A 13,172-nucleotide genomic window follows, 5' to 3' on the forward strand; every position below is an offset into this window, starting at 1 on the left:
TCTGAGAGCACAAAATATTGTAAATTCCACAGACACTTGAATGAGAATGAATTAACGTGTTGTAAAGCAAGGAACTTACTCAAGGAGATATATATATGTTATATGACCAAAGGTATTTGGACACGTACACACAGGTAGTTAAAAAATGGATTTTAATTCAAAAACCTAATACATAATAAGGGACCATCTTTGTCCTTTGACCTTCCTGGATATACTTTCTATTAACTTCTGGTAAATACTGGCCAGAATCTGCCTCCTTTCCTCTTACACGGCACTTACCAGAGCAGCCTTGGAAGAATGCTGTTGTGGCTGCTGAGTAATCCAGAACTCTGATTTTTACCTCACTGATGTTCAACTAGAATTAGACTCCAGGCTCTGAGCTGATCATTTCAACTTTTTGACATCAAATAGGACTGATTTGTGAACAAACCAGTCCTATATGATGTCAAAAAGTCTACTGCCATAGTGTAAATAACATATAATTCTCCAAAATATGAGAAGAGATATACCATGGGTTTCAAGTACCATACTATACCATCAGCCTGCCTCTATCAAACTTCATGGTTGAGAAAATACATGCTGACAGGATACTTTCTCCAGACAATCTCTACACTCAAACACACATCTACTAGAATTAAACACTGTGTGGCAAGATTCATTATGCCATAGTACCTTCTTCCACTATTTTGCATTGGTGACTGTGATACTGGGCTTGATTTTCAGCTGTTCTACTGTTGAACCGAAGGCTATGCATCTCCCATGGATGGCTGATTTACTGACAGATGTTCCTACTGTTTTATCGGTGACTATACATCACCTATGTGTGGCTGATTTATTGACAGATGTTCATGTTACCCGATGAACCTGCTCCATGACATTTCTGACAGATGATATATGTGAATCACGAACTACCCTATTTATGGTTCAATGAACATGTTCCAAGAGCTTGTAAGAAGGATGTCCAGATTTTTGATATTTTATTTATTATTATTATTAGTTTTATTTATTTTTTTTTTTGTTGAAGTATCACCTATAGTCTTCCAACTTTGAATAACATTTGCAACAGCATATTTTGGGAAATCTGAACAAGTCACAGTGTCAGACACAAAAAATTTTACTGATATGGCATACAATCACAACCGCAGGGGCTCATATCTGGTGAGTATGGGCTTGGTACACCCAGGGTCCTGAGCTGGATATCATCATTGTTCTCTTTCTTGGTGATTTCCGTCTGTTTCTGACTCTCTCTCTCTCTCTCTCTCTCTCACAGGGTAATTCAGAAATTTTTTTTGGCTGGTGCAGCATAAGCCTCAAGCTTCCTTGCATCATATGGCTAATAATAATTAATAATAATCACCATTTCATGTTGAAAGTCTATAAATTTTTCTGTATTCCACAAGATCTCATTAGAAAAACTGGTACCGATCCCCATGTGATTCAATTTTAGAACCTTCTATGTAAACTTGTTTATGTTCTGGAAATTAGGAACAAAGGATAGCATGTAACTGAATAACTGTATTGTGGTTTTTCTCCAATTCAAAAAAGAAAGGTCACATAGTAGTGTGGTGCAGTGTATGTGTGTGTATATTTATTTTTTGTTGAGTAAGTGCTTCAGTGATAATTCTATCTGGTCAGTATATTCTAAGATTTTCTAGGCTTTTCCATTCTGGTGAAAACACTGCTGTCAAAAGTGTGATGTTCTACATTGGAGTTTAAAAATGTATTGTAGTGCTGTTTACATCTGATGCTCAAAGGTTCACTTTATACGTGCAGAAGGATCCTGGGAAATTATGCATTACACCTATCCATCGAAGAGTTTTTTTTTTTTTTTTGGTTTAGCTATAAATATAGACCAGGGCTTCATCTTGCAAAGTACATAAAGTACAAATGGAATACGATATTCCTCCCACCTCAATGAACTTAGAGGTTGAGACAGGAGGCAGGGGAGGAATATAACAACGATTTTAAAAAGCTAAAAAGAGCCAATGAAAAGATTAATACACTATCAATGGACAAAAAAAATATATATATATATATAGTTAATAAGGAATGAAAGATATTTTAAACTTTCTGATTAACTAGTAATGCTAATGCATAATTCCTAATTACAGCATTAACTGTGATTAGGAATTATGCATCAGCATTTTAACAATGGAGTTATCTGAAAACATTTTTACCAATATGTTTGTGTACTTAAATGTGTCTGTGTGCTCAAATTACTTATTTTAATTATAATTGAGAAATTTAGTATTAGTACTGAACAAAATAATGCATGCAAGCAAGCTCATTCCTTGCATGAAATTGTGGGAAAGCAATTTACTTAAATTAATAATATAAATTAAATATTTATGTGTGGTACCCTTAAAATTTTCTTATTGTTATATCAGTTCATTATAAATTACATTTATTCCATTAATTTTACTTTATTACTTATTAAATTTTTGAGAATGCTAACCTAATAGGCTTACTTTATAATTAGAATTATACATAATAAAAACAAAACTTCATCAAATATATTGGAAGTAGACACAGAAATCTTGTGATAATAACAAAAATTATAAATGCCATGATATAAAAAATTTACTCAAAAAATAAATTTAAGAAAACTGAAAATTAAATTTATGATTTATCAAAAATAAAAAAAATCCTCTCTCTTATGTGACTAGCAAAATATATTTATTACAACTATTTAATCTAATAAAATTTCTCAGTAATTCCTTTTAGCAAAATAAAAAAGGTACTGTTATATTCCTCCACCCCCCTCTTTTGATACATATTTTATATGAATGTTCTTACAGAACATCTAAGTTATAGCAAAAAGAACACCATATGCATCTGGGTTGTGTAATCAGTAGCAGTTAGTGTCTATTCATAGAACATGTTAAGTCTCTGCAATCAGCATGCAAAGTGCAAACATATAATTACAGGTATCCCAAAGTCTGATCTTTCTAAAATACACTAGAAGTGACAATATCAATTAACATCAAAAAATTCCAAATCCAATGGGAATTGCTTCTCAACTGACCATGCCAATTAATATTAAAATAATTCTATAATCCAATTTCTTTATACTGAATTTGATAAATGGTGTTCTGATTTTCTTAAAAATCATTTTAAAATTACAATAAATCATATTTTCCCAATTTAATATAATGCAAAATATTTTTACACATTTACACACACAAATCTCAACAGCAACAAGAGTTTCTCATTATTTTCAAAATGTGATTAACACAATGAATGAAAATTCTGATCTCAGAATTTTTTGAAAATGTGTCTTTAATAAATAACCACAAAATTATGACTTAATGTTAGATTAAAAAAAAAAAATCAAGGTGCACATATATTATGTACAAAGTTATTTAGATATACACATGATTGTCAAGTACTGGTTGAGTTTGTGCCAAAAAAAAAATTTTTTTTTGTTCAGAAATTAGCATTATCTGCATTTCAAAATCTGTATTTCAAATGAAATACAGATAAAGTAGCAATAATTAAGATAATATAGTAATTATTCTCTAATTGCCTTAATGGAAGATGATCTAATAAATATATAGTTACTAGCATATACATAAAAATAAATTTTTCCCTTGATAAATGACAGCAAAAAAGAAATATTCACATTTTAAACTCCATGTGCTCAGAACTAAAAAACTCCATAATTTTTAAAAATTTTCTCTATAACTTTTTGTGATATAAATAAAAACACCAAGTGAAAGAAAGCATTATACTTAAAAATTAAGAAAAGAATTTAATTTACAATAAAATCCCCAGCAATGAATGTATTCGTGAATGTCAAATATTTAGCTATTTTAAATGCTCCTACTGTATAACTACTATCTACCTATATTTCTATAAGAGGAAGATGTCTAGGACAAGTTATAAGAAGACATGCTTCATTAAAAAGGCTATTATAAAAATATACTATAAGTTATTTGTTATCTAACTATATTAAAATGCCGTATAATACAAGCTATACTACAGCTACAATAAAATATTACCGTCAACTAAAAGTTCAGTATGAAAAGATATCTAAAATTAATTTAAAGAATTAATGCTATGCACATCTCATTCAATACTGAATGCGCACACACACACACACACACACACACACACACACACACACACACACACACACACACACACACACACACACACACACACACACGTACAAGAGTATTGGCAGATAATTTAAAATTACTTGGTTAGATTCTGATCTGAAATAAAGCTTTAAGTGGCAATTTCAAACCAATTAACAATTATTTCACAGATACATACATTTTAAGGGAGGTTTCAACAATTGGATGATTCAACAAGTACCTACTTATTTTAAAATTGCAAATATTTACAACTATAATGAATTTCTAACCATATACATTCAATTTTAAAACCTCACCTTAATAAACTGGCAACAACTAATCAGGTGGCTTTGACAGAAATAGTTATTTTGATAATCCTATCAGATTCAGTAATATAATTAAACAATTTCAAATTAAAAATAACACACAGTATGTACAGATGATTAAAGAAAAGTAAAATATTACATATTCAAAATATTTCGCTTAAAAATTCAAACCAAACCTATTTTAGCTCAAATTAATTGATGGATTGTATATTTATCAGGCTGCAATTACAATTACAAAAGCAAATCACCTATGGTACTCACAAAAACTTAAAACACAATGCAGCTACTGGATGAAAAAGTAAAAAAAAAACCTTTAGATTTTGAATCTAAATATCTGATGAAAGATTTATAATGAAGAGACCAGAAACAAGGGCTATCACAAAGGCTAGGTTAAAAAGTGGAATGATACTTTGCTAATGGAAAACATTATTACTCATCTAAATCACTGTAATAAAATATTCAGTGAGAACACAAAGAGGAAATATGGCTAACTCAATGGCATCTCTTTATCATACATGGTAGATTCCTGATAAAAATGTCTCACTGCAGCAGAAACTGTTTAGTACATTAAAGCTATTCCTTTTCACTATTTTACAGTTTCATATAAAATCATTATTTACTTAATGCATCAATATTCTTTACCACACCTCAGTACTATCTAAGTAGGTGAGCAATGACCGAAAATGATTACGGATTAGTTTCACTAGCATAAGATTCTAGTGATTGATGCATTGCAAAACTCACAAAGATAACACTAAGTTGAGCCAACCTGAGTATAAATCAACGTGGCATGGAAGTTTTACTGGAGCTGGATGCCGTACTCTTCACACTGTAAGAAGAAAATGAAATGAGAAAGAAAACTCGATGAATTAAAACATTCATCTAACAAAGGTTAAGAATAAATATTATTAGAAGAGTATTTAATTGACAGCAAAATTCATTAAAATATTAAACTGAATATACTATTAACCACCTCTGAGTAGAACTCTAATAATTTTATTATAGTCCATCATATAAGATTTTGGTATACTGTTAAAAAAAGAACATCGTTTTAGTTCATAGTAAGTCACGAACTATGGGATTAGAGGGGAACAGGTATCCTGTGTGTTATCAGACACTCAGCCTAAAACACTGATGGATCCAAAATCTCTCTATTACAGAAGATTTAGGAGAAGTCTGGTTGGCCTTGCCTCCCTAAAATCCACTCATGCATACCTTCTCGATGGTAAGCCCTGTTAAGTCACTTAGGTGGCAACGAATGCGTAGAGTGGTTCTCTTCAAGACGCCTGGTCAGCGTGAAGAGGAAAAGACCAAATCCTCCAGCATATGACAGCATGACAAAACAAATGGCCCTCAGTCCCCAGCAGCTTTCACTCTCCCTCTTACGGCAGCGAGAGGATCAGAGTGGAAGCAGAGGGTGCTAAGAATCTCTGGTTACGACCAGGCTGGCATGCACGGAAACTGAACTTGGCCTGTTATAACGTAATATCATCAGTGAAGACAGGATATTAGAGCTGGAAAAGGAATTAGAAAATGTGAATTGGAATATCATCAGTTTGGCTGAAAAAAGAAGAAGAAATGAATCACTTATAAGTTTATCAAGTGGAAATCTGCTGTACACCAATGGAAACAGTGAAAGGAGTGAAGGTGGAGTTGGGTTTCTGGTCCCTAAAGATTTTAAAAACAACATTTTGGAATTCAAAAGTACATCACCAAGGGTGTCAAGACTAATACTCAAGATTTCTAAGAGGTACAAGCTAAAGATTATGATGATTTATGCACCAACATCAAACCATGATGATGAAGAGGTTGAAGAAATGTACACCGAAATTGAGTCTTCTAGATTAGCAGAAAACCCACTACACTATTATTATGGGGGACTTCAATGCTAAGGTTGGAAAAAGGCAAGAGGAACTATAGGAAATTTTGGAATTGGTGAAAGAAATAAAAGAGGTGAAAAACTTGTGGAATTTGCAGAATCTCAAGGACTGTCAGTAATGAACACTTTTTTCAAGAAAAGGGTGAACACAAAGTGGACATGGAAGAGTCCAATTGGATTAACAACTAATGAAATTGACTTCATCCTCACTAACAGAAGATATATTGTGAATGATGTTACCGTCCTGAATAAGGTAAATGTTGGAAGTGATCACAGAATGGCAAGATGTACACTTTATATAGATGTAGGAAAGGAAAAACTGACTCGAGTAAATAATAAAAAGGACTTTGAGATAACAGAAGAGGAGAAAAAGCAATATGTACTGGAACTTAAGAACAAGTTTGAGCTTCTGCAGACTGCTCAGGACCAAGATATCGATGAAAAACATTACAATTTTCTGAAAGTGATAAAGCCCACGAAACCTATAGGGTAAAAGAAATCCAAAGAAGAAAAAAATTAGTCATGAAACACTTGTCATGATGAACCAAAGACAACAAATGAAGAGCAAGAAAAACACTGACAGGGAGAAATTGAGTATACTGAGTTATGCAAAGCCATTAGAAAGAGACTCAGAGAGGACATAAGAAGATTTAACACAAGAAAAGTAGAACAAGCATTAAGGGAAAACAAAGGATTTGAATCAGCCGCCATGAGCAGTAATACAGAAAGACAAATGATACTGAAGCTGAAAAATAGCGATGGTGTACTTATAAACAGCAGAGAAGGCATAATTCAAATAGCAGAAGACTACTATAGAGAATTATACAAGGAGCAAGGGAATGATGCCAGCAGTGAGGAAGATGGATTGCAAAGTAGCAACACATAAGACATACCCGATATTCTTCCTGATGAGGTAGAACATGCATCGAAGAAAATGACGAATCAGAAAGCCCCGGGGGAAGATGAAGTTACTGTATAGTTGTTAAAATTGGGAGGAAGAGACATAACACAAAAACTGGCAAGGCTCTTCACAAAGTGCATTTGAAAAGTTGTGATGCCTAAGCAGTGGAATAATGCAATCATAGTTTTGCTGCATAAGAAAGGAGATAAATCAGAAATTGGAAATTATAGACCAATTAGCTTGTTATCCCACATCTACAAGTTTTTCACAAGGGTCATTACTAACAGATTAGAAAGAATACTTGATGAGAATCAACTGAAAGAGCAAGCTGGCTTTAGGACAGGATTCTCAACTATGGATCACCTTCACGTAATGTCACAGCTAATGGAGAAAGCAAATGAATATAAAACACCATTATGGCATTTGTGGATTATGAAAAGGCATTTGACTCCATACAGCATAAGGCAATGTTTCGGGCACTGGAAAGACAAGGCATAGATATCCCATATATTTTGAAGAAAATATATGAGAGTGCTACCTCCTTTATTAGACTAGACAAAGACAACAGGAAATTTAAAATCGAGAAAGGAGTTCGACAAGGAGACAATATCTCCGAGGCTGTTTACTGCTGCCCTTGAGAAAGCTTTCAGAAGATTAGACTGGTCGCAGAAAGGAGTCAATGTGAATGGAGAGTACCTAAACCATTTACGATTTGCAGATGACATTGTGGTCATAAGCCACAATCCCAAAGAATTAGAGGAAAATCTTAATCAGTTATGCACAGTTAGTAAGGATTTTGGACTAAAGATGAATATGGCTAAAACAAAAGTAATGATGAACAAGTATGCCACAGAAAGGAAAATAATGATTGAAGGAGCAGTAATTGAAAAGGTGGAGTCATATACTTATCTGGGACAAATTATTAGCTGTAATAATGATAAATGGCTGGAAGTCAAGAGAAGAACAAATTTTGGATGGATAGCATTCAGGAAATATAGTCACATACTGAAGAGCAATATCCCAGTTTGTCTGAAACGTAAAATAATGAACCAATGTATACTCCCCACCATGACTTATGGAAGCGAAACTTGGGCACTCACCAAAAGAATGGAAGAGAAGCTGAGAACTACACAGCGAAGAATGGAACGAATTATATTGGGAATCAGACTGTTAGATAAGAAGAGAAACACATGGATTAGGCAGCAAACTCAAGTAAAGGATATTCTTATCAAAACTAAAGAACTAAAATTGTCTTGGGCAGGACACATAGCTCGAAGACATGACAGATGGACTAATAAAATAACAGAATGGTACCCAAGAGGAGCTAGAAGAAAACCTGGAAGACAAAGGCGGAGATGGATAGATGAAATTGATGAGTTTGTGGGTAGTAAATGGATGGCCAGTGCTCAAAACAGACTGGAAAGTTGCTGGAGAGGCCTTCATCCTGCAGTGGATTGAAAATGGCTGATGATGATGATGATGACGATGATGAAGTCACGAACTAGGTGAAATTGCATTGTTTTTGTAAAAGCTGATAATGCGAATGCCTTCACAATATGAGATACAACAAAAACAATGCCATTTCACCTACTTTGATGATTTACTATGAAGTAAAATGATGCTTCACACTAACTTGTTCATCTAGTTATTTGTTATTTGGTTTTTTTTTTTAGGAGCATTAGCAACTAAGGCCATATTGCTCCAGGATATGCGGTGGTCATTTCTTGACCTTTCCGCATCCTCCGTATTTGGGTTCATCTAGTAAATTTCTCATAGTCAGGCTTTCAGCCTAAACCCTTTTAAGTGCTTTACTATCGCACACCGTCTGGCATCTATCATATTGTGGAGTTAACCTCATAAATAAGTTGTCACTCATTGCATTGCTGTGGTACCTACCCGCCCACTGATGAGATGGCAACGAGATTCAAAACGGTGCCATCCACAGAGTAAACTAATGTTTACTCGGTGGATGGCACATTAGTCTTCTCTACTGGGGAAGTGTTGATTATTAGAGGTGGTGCAATAATAGGCAACTTGTGAAGGTGTTTACAATAAGAGATGAAACAAAAATGATGCCATTTCACCTACTTTTGTAGCAATTTACTACAAACTAAAATAATGCTTTGAACCAACTTGTTCATCTAGTAAATTTCCAGTAGTCTGAGACTTTCAGCCTTAAAACGCTTTTTAGTGTCAAAAAAAAATTAAAAGTACTATTTTATTTTATATTTAGATGTTGATTTCAATGAAAAACATGGGTATACTATTTTTAATTTTACATTTTACTTTATTTTTTATTTATTGTATTCATTATTATTTTATTATCTCCCCAGATGGTATTTTCCACCTTGTCGCAGTGGGGGGCTTGCGTGTCCCGATGACCCAGAGAGTTAAGTCGGCGGTAGCTTAGCTACTGGTAGAGCCTCCCAAGCTGGACAGGTCAAAGGGTAGGGGCCAGACTAAGAGAGATACCCTGGTCCTCCAGGTTGGGGGTTGCTGCAATGGGCTAGCTTCTCATTCAGTATAAAAAATACACAAATGCAAAATGACCTACAAGCGGAAATGGAAACAGACTGCACTTTCGGAAATGACTCTGCAAACGGAAAAGAACAATGATTTTGGGATGCTGAAATATTCAAGGTCTTTCAACTAAAAGAAACTTTCTTCTGGATGAACATCAAAAATTCAATTTATACACCATTGTGTTATCGGAGACAAAGAAAAAGGGTTTTGGAGCAGAACTAATGGGAGAATACTACCATTTTTGGGGTGGAGTCGATAAGACTGAAAGAGCAAGAGCAGGAGTTTCTATTGCTGTTAAAAAGAAATTGAGACCTAACATCAAAAACTGGTAATTTATTAATGAAAGAATGATCTCATTGGAATTGACAACGTATGGGAGAGAAATATGTATTTTGAGAATATATACCCCAACTAATGACACTGCTGATACCTTGAAGGATGAATTTTGGGAGAATCTGAGAGAACTAATAGAAAAAATCCCTAATAACAAAGAGAGGAACGACAATGGAGATCGATTATTCAATCATTGTAAACAGTTCGACTTGAGAATAAACAACACATTTTTCCAACACAAGGATATCCATAAATATACTTGGTCAAAACAAATTAGATCAGTTATAGATTACATTATTTCAAAACATTCAGGGACATACTTTTGAAAGATGTCAGAGTTTATAGAGGAGCTGAATGTGGATCTGACAATTTCTTGTTAAAACAACACTGAGGCGGAACTGGAATAAGAAAATAAGAGTGGACAACCAACTATGCTATTGTTATTTGTTATTTGGTTTTTAGGAGCATTAGCAACTAAGGCCAAATTGCTCCGGGGATATGCGATGGTCATTCCCTGACCTTTCCGCATCCTCCGTATTTGGTGGTGACGGGCTCGAACCACGGTCTAAATCAAGAAGCGTGTGCTAAGCACTGCTGCTCCTTCCCACCTGGCTACGGAGGCGCCACGCCCAACTATGCACGGAAGGAGAAATGCTACAAGAGGATCAATTTAATGTTGAACTACTTCAGGACGATAGCATCAGAAACAACTTCATCTGGAGATTGGATGCTGCAATTAACATAGAGATAAAAGGTAACTGAAGAAATCTACAAATATTTAAAAAATACTGTAAAAAAAAAAAAAAAAATAGCTCATGAAATCCTAGGCAAAAAGAAGAGCCAAGGACCAAAAAAGACCTGGAATACAGAGAAAGTAAGAGCTGCTGTAGAGGAAAAGAAACTTGCATATCAGAAATGGCTGGGAAAGGAATGATGCATATAGGAACATTTATGTTGAAAAGAAGAAAATAGCCAATTGGTTAGTAGTAGAAGCAAAAAATGAAGAATGGGAAAGGAAGTGCGTGACTATTAATAGCAAATTGGGCATCAAGCAATCAGTGGAATCATGGAAGGTCCTTTAAAGACTTGAGAAAACAGAATAAACACAACACTGGTTTGCAATTAATACATTTGAAAGACTGGATGAAGGACTTTTAAAAGAAAACCGGGAAGAGTTCAAGATGGTGGGGGATTTCAGTGTGGAAAACTCGAGCTTAAACGTTTCTGTTAGGGAAGTGGAATTCTTACTAAAGGAGGGAAGGAATGGCAAATCACCTGGACCTGGAGAAGTTTATATGGAACTTCTAAAATACGGAGGAAGAGGAGTGGCTGTTTTGATACAAAAATCGTTAAATGATATACTGAGAAGAGAAGAAATATCGAAAGAAATGAAACAGGATATATTACATCAATTTATAAGAAGGGCGATCAACAGAAAAGCTGTTCAAATTACAGAGGAATATACGTCTTGAACCCGCTGTTAAAGATTCTTGGAAAATGGATCAGGAACTATTTAGAAGCCCGAATCAAGGTGTCAGAAAAACAAAGTGGTTTTTCAGCTGGGAGGTCATGTGTAGACCATATCTCAACAGTATGAGAGGTCGTTGAAAAATGAAAATCAAAAGGAAAAGAAATCTTTATGATTTTCATTGACTTTGAAAAGGAATATGACAGTGGTCCAAGAAAACTCTTATGGGAAGCACTGAAAGGGGCAAATATTGGTGGACAAATGATTAAGATTACTGAGACAATTTACAAGAATAATATGAGAGGCAGTCAAAAAATAAGTTATGCCACCATCTCTTGGTATAATTGCACAACAAATGTGGTGCCTGCACGGAACAGAGTTCATATTGTGTGCCCCCTGGTAGGTGAGTTTCGTTGATGTAGCAGTAACAGTTGTGTAGGAGCAAGCATTCATAATGGCATGTCAGCTAGAATGTTACTCCAAGTTTGAGGTACACGGAACAGTAAGATTTTTGTGGGTGAAAGGCCTGAACTGTTCCAAGATTCATCATGAAATAACGGCGGTGTATGGGGAAAATGAAATGTTGCATCCAGCCATAGTGAAGTGGTGCCAGCAGTTTGAAAGTGGTCACACAGAATTGATGGATGCTGATCGAAAAGGAAGGCCATCAACGTCAACCACAGCAGATAATGTGATGCAGGTTGATGAAATGATTTGCAATAATCGAAGACTGACAGTTTCAGAAATGGCAAAGGAGTTGGATATTTTGATAGGTTCATTCACACAGTGTTCATTCCATCATCCGTGAACATCTTGACTATTGCAAATTGTGTGCACGATGGGTTCCTTGTTCACTGACAGACGAACACAAAGGTCATCATTTTTTGTCTTCTCTAGCCTTCCTTCAACGCTATTCTGTGGAAGGCCATGACTTCTTAATGCCGCATCATCACTGGTGATGAAACATGGGTGCAGCATTTTACCCCAGAAACGAAGAGAACATCTATGGAATGGAGACACACAACATCGCCTGTGCGGAAGAAATTCAAAGTTGCACCATCAGCAGGAAAGGTCATGGCCACTGTGTTTTTCGACCGTGAAGGAGTTGTTTACACAGAATTTATTTATGGCAAAAGGCACACAATTAATGCTGCCTCATACTGCCAAACATTATGATCTTTGCGAACAGCCATGAAAAACAAGAGGCCTGGAAAGTTAAGCAAAGGTGTTGTTCTCATTCAGGACAACGCTACGCCACACAATGCACCCACAGTCCTGATCTTTTGCCCTGTGACTATCACATCTTCGACAAGCTGAAAGACATCTAGGGGACAACAATTTGCAAAAGATGAGCAGGTGCAAACAGCAGTTCGACAGTGGCTGAATAACCAAGGAGTGGATTTCTATAATCAGGGAATCGAACATTTAGTCACACGTTCCAAGAAGTTTTTACACCAACTCAGTGACTATGTGGAAAAGTAGTGCAAGGTATGTGCTTTCTATTGCATAATGTTACATACCTCAATTATGCAGATGATCAGGTGGTGATAGTACAAGACTTAGAAGATAAATAGTACAAGACTATGCATGTCATAAATTGTTTGAGGAATATAAACGATGGGGTCTAAAAATGAATTTTAGCAAGACTGAAATGTTGTCTTCA

The 13,172-nt window shown here is 35.0% G+C and overlaps 1 protein-coding gene across 2 annotated transcripts in view; it reads right to left on the reverse strand.

Annotated features, from left to right (window-relative positions):
* Nucleotides 1-13,172, reverse strand: part of LOC150077611 (dual specificity protein phosphatase CDC14C-like) — a 271,240-nt gene that overhangs the window by 7,565 nt on the left and 250,503 nt on the right. The window contains exon 14 of one of the 2 annotated variants that reach the window (XM_090386870.1): nt 5,175-5,234. In XM_090386870.1, the coding sequence (XP_090242996.1) occupies nt 5,186-5,234 (49 nt within the window). In that variant the 3' untranslated portion in view covers nt 5,175-5,185. Of the gene's footprint in view, nt 1-4,778; nt 5,235-13,172 lie in introns of those variants that run through there. The other variant, XM_090386869.1, reaches the window with a different exon arrangement.

The sequence above is a fragment of the Mastigoproctus giganteus genome, chromosome 12, assembly GCF_048544385.1.
Source record: "Mastigoproctus giganteus isolate SK-2022 chromosome 12, ASM4854438v1, whole genome shotgun sequence".
In the NCBI taxonomy this organism is placed as follows: Eukaryota; Metazoa; Arthropoda; class Arachnida; order Uropygi; family Thelyphonidae; genus Mastigoproctus; species Mastigoproctus giganteus.